This window comes from Leptidea sinapis, chromosome 11 (assembly GCF_905404315.1).
Source record: "Leptidea sinapis chromosome 11, ilLepSina1.1, whole genome shotgun sequence".
Lineage (NCBI taxonomy): Eukaryota > Metazoa > Arthropoda > Insecta > Lepidoptera > Pieridae > Leptidea > Leptidea sinapis.
In genome coordinates, this window is record NC_066275.1 from 7,947,342 (window position 1) to 7,967,081 (window position 19,740).

General features: G+C 33.9%; 3 protein-coding genes across 3 annotated transcripts; 1 reads left to right on the forward strand and 2 right to left on the reverse strand.

The window, feature by feature from the left end:
• Window positions 1-17: 17 nt before the first annotated feature.
• LOC126966971 (homeobox protein Hox-C6-like) lies at window positions 18-3,625 on the reverse strand. Its single transcript, XM_050811290.1, has 4 exons — window positions 3,575-3,625; window positions 1,996-2,065; window positions 282-706; window positions 18-32 (listed from the first exon to the last, which is right to left on the reverse strand). The coding sequence occupies exons 1-4, from the start codon at window positions 3,623-3,625 to the stop codon at window positions 18-20; spliced, it is 561 nt and encodes a 186-aa protein (XP_050667247.1).
• A 4,088-nt stretch (window positions 3,626-7,713) lies between these two features.
• On the forward strand, window positions 7,714-10,689 carry LOC126966972 (homeobox protein Hox-A1-like). The gene is made up of 5 exons (XM_050811291.1): window positions 7,714-7,758; window positions 7,847-7,918; window positions 8,829-8,930; window positions 9,012-9,123; window positions 10,205-10,689. Exons 1-5 carry the CDS (start codon window positions 7,714-7,716, stop codon window positions 10,687-10,689), a joined length of 816 nt encoding a protein of 271 aa, XP_050667248.1.
• A 2,239-nt stretch (window positions 10,690-12,928) lies between these two features.
• LOC126966973 (homeobox protein 10-like) lies at window positions 12,929-15,535 on the reverse strand. Its single transcript, XM_050811292.1, has 3 exons — window positions 14,948-15,535; window positions 14,626-14,704; window positions 12,929-13,866 (listed from the first exon to the last, which is right to left on the reverse strand). The coding sequence occupies exons 1-3, from the start codon at window positions 15,533-15,535 to the stop codon at window positions 12,929-12,931; spliced, it is 1,605 nt and encodes a 534-aa protein (XP_050667249.1).
• Window positions 15,536-19,740: the final 4,205 nt, after the last annotated feature.

Genomic DNA, 19,740 nt, shown 5'->3' on the forward strand with positions numbered 1-19,740 from the left:
TTTACTACCGTGGTAAATTAAATAGTCTTAATCTAAAATAAATATAAATATATTTAAAGAAAATTTATTATCTCTTACATTATTAATTTACATTATTGAAAATAATTTAATTCATAATTATCATTCAAGTAGTTGGCGAAATTATTATCATTTTGATAATAGTAATTATTATTAGATTCATTAAAATCATACGAATTAGTAGGAAAATATTGAGTAGGATATACATTCCTATCATACTGCATATTATATTCGTTATATATAAAATTATTATTACTACTTACTTCCGGTACAAAATTATTATAGAACTGACGTACAGAAATATTATTAGCTTCCTCGTTGTAGTGGAATGGGAAGGTATAGGGTTCTTCTAAGATATTCTGATTCGATTGAGGTTGATGAATTGCTTCTGCTTTTATATTTTGATTGCTTTGTGGCGGTGGTGTTATTGGTTCGATGACAAACCGCTCGCTCGACGAATCACAGCTGGCTTCCGATGACTCCCTCTTTTCCTTCATCCTTCTATTCTGGAACCACACTTTGACACATTTCTCACTGACGCCGAGACATTTCGCGATCTCCTTCCGACGTTCTGTATTTATGTACTTATTCTTTGTATATATTTTCTCTAACGCTCGCAGTTGGTCCGTCGTGTACGCCGTTCGGTTGCGTTTGTTTTTCTTTTTTGTCACTTTTGTTATGTGAATTTCTGGAAAAATCACAATTAGATTAGTTTGTGTCATAACTGATACTGTCATTATAATATAGGGTTGCTTAGAATTCTTGAAAATCCAAAAATCTCAGCACGAGAGCTTAGATAGGCTAACGGTTAGAGAGAGATAACCTTAAGATAACCTTTCGATTTGACATACAGCTATGGTTTAAGGCTACCATTTTTTTTAAGCAAGATTTTTGTAGCAAGATGATCATCCATAAGTAAATAATGCTCTGCCTATTTACAACGCAGTGCCGCTTATGATTCTTGGCAGTGGGAGGCTCCCGACACAGGATTCCGGCTAGATCATGGAAAAAAAAAATAATGGGTACCACTATGGCTCCTATTCCTGCCGGCTTCATGGCTCTTTACGTTGTTTCGGTCCAAAGGGCACCGTAGCTAGTTAAATTACTGGACAAATGAGACTTAACATCTCATGTCTCAAGGTGACGAGCACTTTGTAATGCTGCTCAGATTTTTTGGGTTATTCAAGAATCCTGAGCAGCACTGCATTGTACTCGTCCATTATTATCATAAAAAAACACATACACTTTGTTACATAAGATGTTTAGACTCATTAGGCATTTTAATAGCTACGGCAGCCTTCAAACCGAACCACAATCATACTGTGCAAAGTAGTCTCTCAGTTAACAGTGCGGATGAAAACCTAAAAGAAGCATCTCTTTAGGAATCCACTTCTTCAACCCCTTGAAGTACGTCAGCTCACTAACTGATATATTTTTTATGTAAAAGGAGGAGCGTACGGGTCACCTGATGTTAAGTGATCACTGCAGCCTATTTCTATTATAACACCAGAGTAATCACAGGAGCGTTGCCCGCCATTAAGGAAGGTGTATGCGCTATTTTTGAAGATACCCTTGTCGTATCGTCCCGAAAACCCAGCACAAGGAAGCTCATTTCACAGCTTTGTAGTACATGGAAGAAAGTTCTTTGAAAATTACACTGTGGAAGAACGCCACACATCCTGATAGTGGGGATGATATCTATACTAATTATAGTGTCGTGTCGAGCGAAGGTGAAATTCAGCGGCAGAAATCAGGTGAATCAGCTCTTCGGAACACTTCTCGTGATAAATGCGATAGAAGATTCATGAAAAATATCAATATTAGCAGTTAGCTATACCTAACAGTGGAATATATCGCATTGGTCGCAGTGAAACAGGGCTGTATTGAACAATACTAAAGCCGCTTTACAAATCATAACCATATTGTGGAATTTAACATGCCGATCTGCTATGCACAAATTTAATTTAATAATCATACCTTTGTACTTTCTTTCGGGGACTGTTTCAGGCCAAGCTGACGTAAAGGGTCGGTTTTCCCAGCAGTTGTTCTGAAATACAAATAATTGGTAAACTAAGATTACTATAATTCGCAATATAATTTTAAAATCGCTGATTACCATGAAATGCGAGGGCAGTGTGTATTTATTATCGAAAATTTGAAAAATCAGGTATTTCACATCCAGTACCACACATTTGCTTAGCTACAAACATTATGAAAGCATCAATTTACTTGATTATTAAAATTATTAAATAAAACTCTTAGTCTTATTAATAAACGCAACGAAAAGTTACTCCAATTTTAAAATTACTTCTCCCTGTCATGTAATTGTTTATTAATAACACAGATTCTTTTAAATGTCTCCTCTTCCTAATTTCACGCCTTTTGTATATTTTTTTTTGTAAATATATAAAGAAGAATAAGATTAACTTGTAAATATCACTAACAGCAAGTATATTTGTTTCAGGTATAAGAAAATAAAACTTATATCAATCTTTAGCACCGATCACTACCATTAAAATAAGAAAACAAATACTCTAAGCTTGGTGGTCTACCGTAACGTGACAATGGCACACTTGTGGCATACCTTCAACAGAAGCCACAGTAGGAAGAATAGATAAGAACACAGATTCTGACTGCGTATTGAGAAGCTTATAGAATAAATACCTTGACAAAGTATAAAATTAATAAAATTTTATAGATTGCCTATGTAAATAAATTATTTTCAAGCATTCATGAATACTATACTTACTATATTTTACAAATTATGTTGTTCGAACGGATGCTAATATATTGTATGTTATTATAACATATATACCAAATTAAAACGAATCTAAAAATTATTGCAAATCCTTAGATTTGATTTAAATTGCCAAGGTATTGTCCAGAATATCTGAATCATTCATTCAAGATTGTACCGGTATCATATCTGTAAACTTTTTATTAGAATTAAAGAGAATTAAAGTAGACATATAATTTGTGTAGTATTCCACATCTATATTGATATAGTTAGGTCTAGAAGAGAGATTTCGTGAAACGCATATTTATATCAGCGATATTCTTTGTAGCCATGTCAATAGTATCTATCAAGTGAATGATGATACCACGGATTGGGAATGGGTGGTAGTTTTTGATATACAATGCGTGATATCATATCCAATTTTGAATAAAATTATGTGAATTTGAACTTGTAAGAGCTTGTATAAGAGAACTGTCAAAGCCGGCCAACTTCTTCTGGGAGAAAAGAGCATTTGCATGATGTTTAAAGAATAATTCTTAAATTATGTGAATCTACGTAACTATGTTCAGTTGTTGACGTAATGCATACAAAATTAAAACTTGGATTTCTTCGATATCACTTAAAGTCGACGATACTTTATGAATAGCGTGTGATCACTACAAACGATAGTTAAATCAGCATTGTTTTCATATTTAAAGCATTTTCAATAAGGCAATAGAAAATACTGAAAAACAAAAAAGATCTATATCGTTATTTAGGTTATTCCTCCATTTTGTACATCAAAAACATGCTTAACATTTAGTTGCGAAAAAAACTCACCTCGTTAATATTATTTAAGGGCGCTATAGACGTTGAAATGTTTTGAAACATTATTACAATTAAAGTTATAAATTTTGATTATATTGCTGTAAATATATATAAAAATAGCCCTTAAAATCTTATGTATGTATCTACCAACGCCGCTAGCACTGAATAAAATCAAGCAGGGTTATGATAATTCTATTGAAAAGGTTAATAAATTAATTTGGAAGTACCCGCAATAATGTATGATTTTCAAACACAACTCAATTATCTATTAGTGTTGCCATTTAATCTTTGAATGTGGAATACTTTGCTCGGTTTTTACACGCTTTTTATAAGCTTTACCTGTATGTATGTTTGTTTGTAACCGACTCATTTTGGCGAAATTTTGACCCATCCTAAACGGCCAGATTTCCTTTAAACTTTTTAAATTTAGATCGAGGCGCGATGACAGTAAATTTATTTGATTAAAACTATTCCTGCAATTCGCAAAAAAAGATTTTTGTGAATTTATATAATTTTTTCTTCTATCGCCAATAAGGCAAGAATGTATGGTCATTTTAAATTTCAACCAAAGCGTGTTTTTTTAATTTTTTAAAGTATTTTTATTACTTATACTTTTTTCATGGTAATATAATAATATCAGTAAAACTGTCGCTATATAAAATACCTGCCAAAGTTACCGACATTTACTTAGGTTCCATAATATAATGTTGAGAGAACTTGACAGTAAGTCGAATCTGTTAACCCGGAAAATTATCTAGATTTACTTTACAGCTATACAATAAAAAAGTGTGTCTGGCTTTACGTACCTACGCACACAAAAAGATATACGGAACAATAGAAAAAACATTCGAGAAAATTTATTCCTCGTGCTATTTAACTGTTGCAGAATGATAAACATTGTAATTAAGAAGGTATTACATGCCTCTAATGAAAATATTATATTATTATAACGCATAATTTAGTTAAATAATGTTTATTTTAAATATCATTAAATATTTTTGATGTGAAACATCTATAGCCGCACGTAAAACCGATTTCTGACGTGGCGACGCATGCCGTGGCGACGCGTCGCCTTGTCACAGTAATACCGTCCTCAGAGGCAACATCGAATATAACTATTACCGAAGTCACTGATTAAACGAATTAAGTAGTCACGATTTGAAATAATTCGTAAATTTTTGTATTTAATGAAAATAAATGTTTATTCAATAAATAGTCATCGTTATCTGGAAAAAAATCGTAATATTTTATTTTATCATTATGACATATTTAGTTCCTATCACAATATGTTCTTTTCTGCATATTACTTTTACAAATTAATGTCGATGTTTCACATCTGCCAGGAGTCCCGTGACGGCTCACAATTTTTTTTTTTACAATCAGAATATTTTCTATTTTACAACTTACACATTTTGAAATTTATTTAACTCTCGTCCATTGGTTGTGGTTCACTAGACATATATGAGTTGAAAAAGGCTCTGAAGGTGAATACGAAAGGTCTAGTTGACAAACTAAGTGTCAAATTTGTGTGACCTTGTGTGCACATTGTAAAAATTCAAACACGCGAAATAAAGTAAAACTTCAAAAATGTATAAATTAATTTTAAGATTTGTTATTATTACCACTATATAGATATTTAGATACAATTACATGAATCATAGTAAAAAAGGAGGCTAAAATTATTTTTTTATGTTTTTAAAGTAATAAAACTCACCTCTAGGATTAATACACATATAAAATTTTAAAACAACATTTTATGAACGATGCGGGACTTGCACCCACGTCCTCTCGCGTTCTATGCGAGTGCTCTTCCAACTTAGCTGACCGTTCGAGTGACGTATCGTCATAAAATCTTGTACAATATCTTTTAGTTGAAGTACCTGTGCTAGGTGCACACGAGGTTACTGACATGTGGGATGTTCGTTCAACAATAGTTGTCTCGGTATTCATATCCGTAAATGCTCTAATAGTCGTAATAAGAGCTTCGAACATTCGAGTATTCCCGCTTAGTAACTGGGTAAAAGATCAAAAATAGAAAATGCTTTTAGAAAATTTTGGGAATGGCAGTGAATGAATTAAATAAATATTCATGGTTCGGAATTAACCTTTATGATTTTATAAAAAAATTCAGATGGACCTATGATTTGGTGGTCTTTGGGGGAGGCCTTTGTCCAGCAGTGGACGTCTTCCGGCTGACGATCATCAATTTTTGCATTTAATTTGAGTTTTATTTACAGAATTTTAATATAAATTTAATGAGGTATTTAATTTGTACAACGTCAATATACACAGTTCTTCAGTTTATGGCATATCTCGTGGTGGTTTTTAGAATCCCCATGTTCCTTTGTCTCTGGAGTCATAAAAAGTAATTATAAGATAAGCTAAAATTACCAGTGTGTAAATAAAAGTTACCAGCGGGAGGCTCCTTTGCACAGAAAGCCGACTAGATTATGGGCACCAACGGCGCCTGTAGTGCCGCTCAGATTTTTGATTTTTCAAGAATCCTTAGCGGGACTGCATTGTAATGGGTAGGGTGTATCAATTACCATCAGCTGAACATCCTGCTCGTCTGGTCCCTTATTTTCATAAAAAAAATCTGATTCATAAAAATAAAACAGTTTTTAAAATGAATGTAGGCAATAACAAAAATATTAAAACTTGCATGGTAATTGGCACTTTTATTAATACAAAATGTGTACATAATTAGTGTAATTGAAATGTCTGATGTGATTGATTTATTGAGTAGAGCTTAAACAACATATTGTACCTAATAATATAAACTAAAAATATGTAAATAACAAAGAAATATCGTAGATGCGTTAAGAATGTCACAGTAAGTTAACTTATCAGCGAGTAAGTAGTGATTTAGTATACATTGAAATGGCGGTTCTGAAACACTGCATAAATATAGATAATGAAAGCGAATATCTAATCGCGGAAACTCTTCTACAGCCCACAACTATATCAATAAAAATATTATAAGTGTCTTTTTTAAGCAAACTGCAACTGGCAATTTCTTAAACAAAATAAATGAAAATCATATTCACTATGGTATTCTTAAGTTATTAGTATTATCGTAATGTTGCACACCATTGCTGCATAAGTTCATTAACTTCTGAAGCATTGCGAACGTAAGTTGCAATGTAATTTATGTATAAATATCCAGTCGTCCTGCAATTAGTACTTATAACATTTCTAATATCTCCTTTGATAATTGTATATGTCTAGATAGAGCCTCTGGCCGTAAAGAAACGCATGATAACAGGCCAGGCTTATTACTTTAGTGTGCTTGACAAGCTACGTCTTATTGTTTTAGTGTGCTTGCGTTGCAGAAAATATAGGTTAAAAGCTCGCTGCTATTTTTTTCGATGTGTTCACAGCTGCCACAGTATTTAGTTCACAGTTTTTTTATGACTTTAAGGCACGAGACGAGCTGGACATTCAGCTGATGGTAATTGATACGCCCTGCCCGGTACAATGCAGTGCCGCTCAGATTATTGAGAAACCCAAAAATTCTGAGCGGAACTACAAATTGCACTCGTCACCTTGAGACATAAGATGTTAAGTTTCATTTGCCCAGTAGTTTGCCGTGGAGTATATGCGGAATAGAATAGACCTTCATCACCCTTACAGAGGTTTCGTAAAAGGCGACTAAGGTACTTCGATGTCCGTGATATCATCAAACATTACCGTCTCCAATTTTAGCGAAGGAAAACTTGAAATAAACCCGGTTTTCTCCCCCGCCGTTTAAGGGCTGGCTGTCAAACCCCTAAGAAAGACATCATACTGCCTAATAAATTATCGACCTGAACATGGCTGTGGAAAAAAAATTATCTAAGCCTTCATATTAAGATTAAGATTAATTAATAAAAGATGTAAACATGTTTTTAAGGTGTTTTGTCTCTTCATTATGACAGGGTGTTTTGAAAAATATAGGTGTAGAAAACAGAGTCATTATGGTATTATACCTGGCTATTGTTTTGTAATTAGGGTTGAAAAACAAATCTGTAATCGACCAATAGCAAAGGGTTTTTTGGTCGGGATAATTTTAATGAGTTACGTGTATATATATATGATGATTTTGTTTTAAATCTATTACTTACATTTAAGTTGTAGTGGTAGCAAGTAGTGTTTATAAATTTACCGTAAAAATGACCGCAAACATTAATATATATTCACCATTAAACAAGCAAAATGTAAGTTTGAAAACTTAATTTAATACAAAAATATATTTAGTATTTTACGTGAATAAGGTTTAACTTAGAATTAAAATTATGTTTTCAGGTGTGGCCTCAAAGTAATTGTACAAGTAACCTTCAAAAATTTTATCAAAACTTCAACCCAGAAAATGCAGAGGTGAATATGTCATTTTATGTGCAGTGGGATTTTGGGTCCTATACTTAGATAATTTATACATTTAAATATAGATTCTACCTACTAAGCTAGAGGTCCCGGGTTTCAATCCCGGTAGGTGCAAGCATTTATATGATGAATATGGATGTTTGTTTCCGAGTCATGGATGTTTATATGTATTTATGTATGTTTAAGTAAATATTGTATTAAAGATGTTGTTGTTTTGCAACCCATAACACAGGCTATATATGCCTAATTTGGGGCAAGATAATTTGTGTAAAAAGTGTGTCAATATTATTATTAAATAGAGCCTCTTGCTGCTAGACAACCGAAGAAAACAGGCTATACTTATTACTTTCGTGTGCGTGACAGGCTATGTCTTACACTCGCGATTTGTATGTCATTTTGTATTAATGTGCGTGCTTTGCTCAAAATAGAGATTAACTGTCAACCTCAATTTTTTACGACGTTTTCACAGCAACAGCTGTAAGAATAGTCTTTCTAGATTCTAGATGTATAAAAGATCTAAGGTCCCATAATTACTTACTGTTGTGTTTGTGTACTAAGTTACTACACAATTGTTGTAAAAGAGGCTGTGCAATTGTTTCACATTATACTTAATTATTAATATTATATTGTAGTTAAAGACGGCGTAAATTATTGAAAAAAAAAAGCGATTGCACAGCTTTTTTCTGTACTAATAACAGTACTTATTCAAATTAATTTAATTTAAAAATCGTATAATGCTATTTTTCGATAGCTAAGACTTTATATAATATAATATATTTTCTATATACATATTATGTATATTTTAGGTAATAATATAACATTAAAAAACACTTAGTCATTCTCATATATATATCATAATATTATAAGTTCGTACTTAACTAAGAAAATGTTATAATATTTTCAGGAAATTCAATTTTCATACGCAAGCAGCACCTCAGAGTCACCAACTAGCTGCGATGAATTTTCATCATACAACAATGATTTTGGAACGGATACATGCTTAATGGTAAATAAATTAACTTAAAAATTTAATAAATCATTCCTTTTAATCTAAATAAATATTTTAAATCAATCATATTAATTCCAGGTATCGAATGTCTTCAATCACAATCAAGAAAGCGGTGTTTTTCACAATAATTATTGTAATATAACGCCTTGCAGAAAATATGTTGTTCCTGTGACAGCACAATATACATCAAGTAAGTTTTAATTTTAAGTTGTTAGTAACATAGGTTGACAAACGAGCGTACTTGACTTGTGATGGTTGGTGATTACCACTACCGTGTGGCTAGCGGTAATTGGTGTTTCAGCATCAGAGCTTCCTGGAAAACCTTCGAAGGAAATCTTGTTTTGTAGTTGGGTTGTGCGGATGAAATAGTACCTACCTATACTCTTTTGCGAACTTAGAAAAAGGAGGAGTTTCAAAATTCGTTTATTATTGATACACCATTTTTATTGAAAGAGGCATTATTTTGAGAATATCTTATCATAATTATCCAAATATTGTGAGTTATCTTTGTTCATTCCGCTAATATTTGTCTTCAACCAATTCGACACGTGTTTCGCCTCTACACGAAGCATCCTCAGCAGATGCTGACCTGCCAAATTCTGGCACGAGACCTCGTTATGAATTTGGTTATTTTAAACAATAATATTACTTTTTATTCAGATAACATTCAATAAACATCATCATTATTTTTTTGAATAATTCACTACGTTCACGTAATTTCACAAAAACTGCTAATGTAGCACTTTTAACATCAATCTTGTCTTACATCGCCCCAAATTTTTTCGTCCCTCTATTGCATGTCGCATACAGCCTGCGGAATAGGAATAAAGTTGAATCATTGATTTCCACTATTGCCTCAAAATCAGGTTGGTCGAGTAGTGTTAGGCACCAGATTCAAGCCCAGGTCCTCGAGAGAGTGCGGTGGGTTCGAACCCCTACTTCTGAGAAAGGTTTTCTTATAATATTATGTTTCTATTTTATGAATAGTTAGAGTATGATATATATTTTTTTCCATTCAATTAGTATATACATTAATATGTTATTTTGCGAAAAAATGTTTCACTTGTATCGTGGTTTCATAAAGCCATACAAGTGCATCTTCTAGTAACTACGATTTGTAATCCTATTGATAAGGACTCTAATTGTTTCATCAAGATAATTCTCATTTGGATTACAAGAGGTTTCGATTGAATATATGACTCCTGTAACTTTGAGTCGGTGATAGTATTACATTAAAATTTAAGTGATATATATGAACTTGTTACTTTCAGATGCGCAGATAAAGAGAACAATAAAAAAGAGAGACAAGAGAAAGCGCACAGCATTTACAACTGAACAGATAATCACAATGGAGAAGATTTTCAAAACAAGACCATACATTTGTCCAGAGGAGAGAATAAATTTATCTGAAAAGTTGAAAATAAGCGAAAAATCAATAAAAATATGGTTTCAAAATCGCCGGAGAACAACAGAGAAAAGGGATCAACCATATTCACCGGATTCACCGATATCAGAAGATATGTCAGACACAAAATTTGACCGTTTGTCATATCTGGAAATGATGATTAACGAAAGAGTTGATCATTTTGGTAATGTAGCCCTAGATGATGAAGTTATGACAGAGTTAGTGAGCATTATAGATGAATATATACCCAAAGAGACACAGCTTGTGTTAGAAACTGAAGTACCTCAAGAGACTGAAATTAAAATGTATGAACCAATTTCACCCGTGAGTGTATTAGACGACTTTTACTGATTTTGTGAATCGTATAGCCTTCGACGTCACTGGTTTAATGAGAACCACGCCTAATGATTGAAGTAGAGTGTAGACAATGCTTCTGTTTTAGAACTTAATTTTCTTGTATATTTAATAACCCAGTAATTTATTATAAAATAGTTATTTTAATGAAGTGTTTCTTTTACACACCCCTTAGTGTTATAGTTCAACGTAGCCATCTGTCTCAATTACTAAGACTGGAATTTGTACAGTTACAAAAGCAATCACTACATGATACTGAGGCTGAGATCTATAGACTACTTAGACTTTGCCCAACTTTACTAACGAAAAGATTAGCTGATAAATGCGAACTTGACTTTTGCATTGTATTAGCTTAAGCACAGCATTTTAGCTGTCTATATAAACGAAATCAAAGATTATGCGGAACTTACACTCGGCTAAGATTACGTAAGTAAAGTCTGTGCAAAGTCTAAGTAACTAGCTCTATAGATCTCAACCTAAGTGTCGGTGAGACAAAGGCCTCTTATTCAGAAGGCAACGGTTCAAATTTATTATTATTAGGCATTAAATGTAAGATATAAATGTTTTTGGTTTTTATATATAAGAGAGGGCGAATGTGCAAAAGGGTCACCTGATGGAAAGAGATGAGGTAACCACCCATGGACTTCCGCAACACCAGGGCGTTGCCGTCTTTTAAGTTTATGCTCTATGCTTGAAGGTCAGTTAGTCGTATCGGTTCGGGAAAAACTGCAGCTGGTAATTGAATCCACAAATTAAAAAAATGTTTTTATGACCCAAAAAAGTGTATATGAGCTTTATGCAATGTCAGTCCTCTAGAATCGTGTAGACCATTATTCAAAAAGTACCGTCTGTTAACGCTTACTGGTCTATATATATTAGAAACTAGCTGACCCGACAGACGTTGTTCTGTATATAAAAAATAAAATTATGTTTTTTATGAATTTGTCAATAATATATATATTTACATCAAGAATAATTTCGTAAAATATGCTTCCTGTTGTTGTAATGAAATTGTTTCACAGCAGAACTGTCAAACCGTGGGTCAATCAATTCTCTCATAGTAAATATGTCCATACAAAACAAATATTGGAAATAAGAATTATTGCTTTATATTGTAAATTTTCTAGACAGGAAACTTAGACAGACTTAGACAGGCCACTTCGTCAATGGTGGGTGAACTTCATTGTCACTCACTAAAGAACTCAATTCGGATATATCAATACTATTTTCTTGATATGTCTCTCTCTGGCCATTATTGCGGTTAGCACGTGAGGTAGCTCTTCGCACGTTTGATTGACTGCGACGACCTAGGTCAGGTCGTCTTCTCCTCGGCATCGTTAATTATAATTTATCAAAGTGAGAAAACTTTTCACGCACTTAGCAGTAAAGTGTCACTATCACAAAAGATCAACAAAATAAATAGTAGTTCAAAAAAAATAAAAACAAGCTTTTTATGATTTTGATGATAAATGTCAAAAATTATGGTTGCGTTTAGAAATTTAATTTGTGCCAAATATTTTAAGATTTATCAATCTACATAAAAATAATCTGATAGATATTTAACAACTTTAGTTAATCTACCAACTACGGTTAGCTAAAATTAGGTTTATTTTTTACCTCCTGAGAAAGTTAGAATAATTTAAAAATTCTAATTTGTTATTTATTTTAAACTATTCTTTCAATTTTATTTCTGAACGACGGGGGACGACACATCAAAGGAAAAACAATAATATTGTTGTTTTTATTTAATTCCCAGCATTTTCATATTTATTCACCTTTTAAATCTTCTCTGGACTTCCACAAATAAATCAAGGCCAAAATTAGGTAAATCGGTCCAGTCATGCTCGAGTTTTAGCGAGACTAACGAACAGCAATTCATTTTTATATATATTGATTTGTATGTTCATAATGAACGCAACTTTCAAACGCACTGTTGTGAATGATTATATTGAATATTAAATTTACAACCTTTAAAGTTTTTGATTGGATATACATATTGAAAGGACAAATGAGCATACATACCTACGGGTCACCTGATGGTTTAAAAATCAAATAATTAATTTTGTATTATAATTTTAATAAAAAATAATATTTTTTATTTATATTAAGTAGAAACATAATAACAATCCCTAAAATACATTAAAATATTTAATTAAATCTATGACAGTTAAGTCTTACAATAGTACTTTTAATGGTTCGAATTGTGGACAAAATGAAAAATATCACAGAACAATATTTACAATGCTATATAAGAAGAAGAAAACTTGTTAGCACCAGAATTTTGAGCTTGACTAGATGGCAATGTATCAGGTGTCGTCATATACAGAAAGTATGGGTCCTGATTCACCAGGCTTGATGACCTGTTAGGTAACGAGCAGTCTTCGTATGTTGACGTTGTTATTGAAGTAATATTAGGTGTAAACCCATAAGCATCTGCTGCGCTAGATGGTATCACGTTTCCTGACAGACAGTTATTATAGTACGAGGCGGAAGTAGGGTAACGCACCACGTCATCGGTTAACTTTAAGTTGACGCCATTCGGCACGTAACAGTCTGAGGTAAGTGTAGATAGAGTACTCGAATTTGCTTGCAATGAATCATCACCGAACCGATAAACCTCAGACATAGGTGAGTAAGCAGTCCTGCCTGTACTCTGAGCGTAATATGAAGAGTAAGTCAAATTTGGTGTATAAGTCGGCAGATCTGTACTCTGTGGACTTTTTATCACGGTCTTAAATGTATTAACAGATGAATATTCCGGCGGTCTTGCAATCGTTTCATTTGATGTTAAATAAATTTTATGATGAGTTGTATGATCTGACAGTAAGCGTCGATGCCTGTTGTGGCCACCGCAGCTTCTACCATGGCTCATCTTGTGATCCTGACCTGGAGACAGTTCTTTGGAGCTAGATGGACTGCTGTCGTCGACGGACGATGAAGGTTTGTTATGTTTGTTGTCTTTCTTGTATTTCATCCGCCGATTTTGAAACCATATTTTGATCTGCCGCTCCGATAGTTGCAAATAATTAGCCAACTCGATACGACGAGGCCGACAAAGGTAACGGTTCTGGTGAAATTCATTTTCAAGTTCAACTAACTGTGAACTTGTGTATGCTGTTCTTGCTCGTTTCGTAAAACCCTTTTGATATGAAGATGAATCAGAGGACATGTTATCTGCAAATTAAAACAAATACTTTAAATAACAATACATTATTCTTTTCTTTATGTTTCAAAAAAAAATTAACGCGTGATATGTATCTACTATTGTAGTGAATGTAATTTATAAAGATCTACAGCGAAATTCTCCAATAAAATAAATAATAAATATTCTATGAAAATTGTAATAAGTAGTATTAAATCATGATGCTGGAAACAATATTCACAAAATATACATGTGACTGTCGGGAAGTAACTATTGTGGTCATAACTTTTTGTATGGAAAAAGAGGACAAAAAGCTACTGATGTTAAGTGATCTCCGCCGCACAAATTCTTTTGCAATACGAGAGTAATCACAGGAGTGTGACCAGCCTTCAAAAAACCTGTACGTGCTTTTATTGAAGGTGCCCATGTGGTATCATCCTGGAAACATCTCACAAGGAAGATCATTCCATAATTTTGTTGTACATGGAAGAAAGTTCCTCAGAAACCACACTGTAGAGGAATGCCAGGCATGAGATATCCAAATGGTGGGGATGATATCCTAATTTGTAGCGTGTCGTACGAAGGTATAATTCAGCGCCAGGAATTAGATCAAACTCTTAAAAAAACTCCCAGTGTAAATGTGGTAAACGGCACACAATGAAGCGACGTCTGTATGCAAGTGATCTAACCGTTCACAGAGCATTGGGTCCTTGACAATTTGAGCTGTTCTGCTTAATAATAACTTCCAAATGATTACAAAAAATATCAAGTAAAATAAGAATTCAATTTACCATTTGATAACGATGACGCACCACCAATCACAGTTGTAGGCGTGAGTAAGGTCGAAGATTTACCGCACCATGTGATAGTCTAAAAAAAAAATTAACTGTCAACATATCACACCAAACTCAATGCTTTATCTTTGACGTCTTCGTATACTTATGTTTTGTACTATAATGAAATCAATTTAGTCCAATTCTTAATTACTATCATCTACCGAAATATTAAATTGTCATTAGAAATCCGGTTAGTTTGCGGTCAGACCTACACTAGATTCATGGATCTTAAATATATTGTTATAAATGTCAATTTTCAATTCTTATCAGTAATTACCTGGCTGGGAAAACTGCATTCGTTGACGTCGTTAGGGCTTACTTCAGGTTCTTTTACAACATCGTCGTCTAATGTGTCCCTTTGTTGGCATTGATCTATATTTGAATAGTTACTGTTGTACGCTATCTGATCCTTCACTTCACTCTCTGACATATACATATCATTTTTATGACTACAATCTTCCGTCGATATTTCTTCGGTTCCAGTTACATAGGCATTATTAGGACTGATATTTTCATATTGTACGTGGTATTCGTATCTGGGCATAAGTTCATGTGTGTTAACAACGCTATATGATTGCTGTAATCCCAAAATATCATGTATAGTAAATCCAGAAGAATCTCTTGAATTATAATCTTGAACTATAACATTTTGTTGACATGAATGATCTTGAATATTATACGTGGATCCATCAGATAAAATATCTTCCACTCCGTGAGATGTAAGTGCGTTGGATCTATACGATTCTTTTAGAGGTGTTGGTTCTATAGTTACACTATGTGGGTGATTCACCTCGGATAGCACAGATGTAATGGAATCATTTGATTCCTCTTCTGACTGCATACTGGGCGTTTCCGAAGATGTCATATTTGGTAAATTAAAATCCAATCAAGGCTTATAAACAGAAACTACACAAACACAGCACATTAATACGACTGCATCGTTAAAGATTTGTTTACTAAATGCTTTTTTCTTCACCTGAATGTCGTTAATTTGGTAATGACTGCGTTCGTTTGTGTGCCACATTTTGTCTAGTTGGATTTCTTTGTGTGCTACCGATAAGACGGACATACCAGCTCCCTGATAGCAAATGGTCACTCGATAATTGGTTTGTTGAGTAAAATACTTTGCTTTAAGTAAATATTCATTTTATAATGTACTAGGAACTATTTTACTAAAAGAGATACAAATATTATTAGTAAAGTAAACAGCAATTAAAAATAATACCTACATATTTTTTTTTAAATTTCATACCACGAACATTTTTATGTTTATATCTAATATATAAAATTATCATGTCGCGGTGTTTGTAGTTAAACTCCTTCGAAACGGCTTGATCGATTCGAACGGGTAGGTCTGAGAATCGGACAACATCTATTTTTCATCTCCCTAAATGTTAAGGCTGGTCCACGCCAATTCTTTTTTTAAATTTTTTTGACATAATTTTTTAAATTTATTTGATTATGAGTCAGCATTAAAAATACATACAACTTCAAATTTTGACCCATCTACGATCAACAGTTACTTTTGTATAGCGATTTTAATATCGGCAATACAGCGTTTGCTGGGTCAGCTAGTAATATATATAATAGTGTTATAACTTTATTGTTAGTAATTTACATAAAATAGAACCTAAGTCCACGCCAGATCACATTTCACCGATTCGCAAACGTGATTACGAAGTGATGGCATGGTGGGATATGAACTGTTGCGATAGTAATTTTATTTTTAATTATTCATTTTTTGATGGAACAGAAGGAAGACTGAGCATCCATTTCAGTCAGAAGACTTCACTGCTGGAAAAAGTCTCCACCAAAGATCGCGTTGAAGATCGGTCCTGCGCTGCCCTCATCCATCCTATTCCGGCGATCTTGACCAGATCATGGGTCCAACTTATGGGGCCCTAGCAACACCAAGTCTTCCGGTACGTGGTCGCCAAGTCGTCAGTCGCGCTATGTGTTCTGCCCACTGCCACTTCAGTTTCGTAAACATTTAGGTTATGTCAGTGATTTTGGTTCTCCTACGAATCTTCTCATTTCTGACTCCTCTCATTGTCGCTCAGAGGTCAATGGACCTCTGAGCGACAATGAGCTTCCTCATATGGCCCATAGTTAGCAACCACGTCGTCGTTCCTTATGTCGTCATTGGCAAACGCACACACACACACAAACACACATACTCACGTCGGGGTAGGCAGAGACAATAGAATACCAATTGCTTCTATCCTTACAAACCTCACGCGCTTCCTCTACATTAATTACTCTTTTCATACATGCTCGCCGGTTGCGGGTGCTTCGGACCTTTCCTTTTCCCAATGTGGTCAAAGAATGTTCTACATGGTCTCCCGCGACCGATTCTTCCACACACACTGGTAAACGCACTGTTTAAAAGCCTTCATCTTCAGACATTATGGTATTTGATCAGCCCATACTCTCTTGTAACACCAGATAAATCAGAAGAGAGTTGCCAACCTTTAAAGTGTCGAATAAACGTAGATATGAAAAGCTGAAAACACATTGGGACATGTGGGGGTCGATCGAACCGGGGGCTCTATTGTATGATTTTTTGTTATGGGAATTAGTGACGAAACCAACAAGACGTTCACTTGATAGTAGGTGATACACCCTGTCCATTACAATGCAGTGCCGCTCTAGAATTACCCAAAATTCTGTGCCCCATCACAATTACGTTCATCACCTTATGACATATGATGTTAAGTCTCATTGGCCCAGTATTATCACGAGCCCTTTAAAAGAAAACATAACAATGCTGGCACACTACTACATCACAGCAGAAATGTGATGCCATTATTGTTTATCTAGACGGTATGTTATGTAAAGAATCCTTTCACGGGTACAACGAAAGAACCAGTCACCGATTGCGTCTGCCATGATACAATAATGCTGTGTATTCAATGAATAGAGACGGGGTTATGAATTACGAATATAATAGCCTGAATACATGATCGGCCTTGGTACGGCCGAACCATTGGATGCAGTCTGATCTGACGGAACGTATTCGATAGTATGTCGCATTGTCCATGGCAGAAAATTTCTACTATTCGTTGCCGGACCAATTGGTCCGAGGCAGCCACCTACGCCCACCAGACCGTTCAATGGTCCGGCCGTACCAAATGCGACAATATGTTTAGGCTATAAGGTCTGTTTCAGTCTTAGCTCGTGAATAACTTACTCGAGTCTTAAATGAAAACTAAGTACATTTTAATGATTTAATTGACAGGGATGGTCACCTACTATTAAGATTGTTTGTCCTTGCTAGCAGACAGACAGACAGAAAGAATTACAGAAGCATAAATTATTGTATGACACCTGCCTAAATACCTGACTGATACCAAAGTCATTAAGATAAACAAAACTATAAATGTTTCACTTCACTTCAACACAGTGTCTCCGTCACTATCAAATAAATTAATTAACGGTAAATCTATTTAAGTTGACGTAGAATAAAGAAAAGTTTAAATGAGAATTGTTTATAAGTTTCAGATGCTTAAATTGATATTTGTATAGTCTTTTTTCTGCTTAGTACGCTTTGACCGAAAACAGCCAACTGCGTTTTTTTTTAATGAAAATAAGGGATGAGACGAGCAGTACGTTCAGCTGATGGTAATTGATACGGCCTGCCCATTACAATGCAGTGCCGCTCAGGATTCTCTTGAAAAACCCACAAATTCTGAGCGGCACTACAATTGCTATGTTAAATCTCATTTGCACAGTAATTTCACTTGGAGCGGCGCCCTTCAGACCGAGACACAGTAATGTTTACACATTACTGCTTCATAGCTGAAATAGACGCCTATAATAGAAAATGACACTTTTTTAAATTTTCGAGATGATGTTTGATCATTAATCAGGCAATAATACCGTAGTAGTGAAAACATTAAAATAAATAGGAAATAATATAAATGATAATTTTAATATATTGATTTAATTAAATTGTTATTGATAAAACAGCGTTTTATATTTTTATTAATAATCTAGGTCCTAAAGAATCATTGAGAAGAAAAAATTTAAAGAAATAAACATTTTAACTGTTTTATCTCAATATAGTCCTTATAATAATATGTAAATTATGATTTGCACATTAGCGAATAATGTTATGTAAATTATAATCACATTGGTAAATTTTCTAATAACTGTGATAATCATAATGTTAACAACAGGAACAAACAAAAACTTGATATGCCTACTACTCGGTTAATTAAGTCTTTTGTAGGGCGATGTGTATGCTGTTACAACAGGATCCCAGAAAAAATACAAAACTCATGTGTCACGAAATTAAAAAAAATCGTTAAAAACGTTATGTGGCTCTCTCAATTATACCACCGATTGGGAATGGAGCGACCGCTCTTAGGCTGTTTTAATAATAAATTTAATTGTAAGATATTATTTTGTAACAACATTTTAAAATGTTAAAAAAAAGACGCCCACTGAGTTTCTTGCACCCGTCCTTATCAGGTCTAAGGCATACTTTTTCGAATGGGTGGTACTTTTTGACGTTCAATAATAGATTTTAAATCCTATTTTGAATAAAAATATTTCAATTTGAATTATGTAAAACTCAACACAAGATAAACTTATTCCAAAAGCTAGGCTGTTATGGATCAATATGTTTTTTTTAAATATTTGTACGCTACTCGAAATCTTTGCAGGTATCGCTTATATCGCTTGCTACTGAGAATACCTCGTCAGCGAAAACTGTTATAATGCAACCGTTATACTATAAATTTTACAGCTCTTTGACAAAAGTGGACTAGTCTACAATACCCCAGGCCTATAATGTCAGGGCGATGATATATTACAATTTACTCAAAGGGGACCCTTTTTTGTTCTCTCAGTAATGGTTTTAGCTACGATGTGAAAGGGACAAACGGATTGGAATGGCCTGAGAGGAAGTGAGACGGAGTATACGAGTGCATCTGTTCCCGCCAAAGAAAAATGCTTCGGAAGATAGTTTGCGAATGGTCAACAGTTTGGTATTAACTCTGTTAAAGTAAGGTGTTGATTTTAATACGACAGTAAAAATATATTGAGTGATCTGTGATATTTTATCTC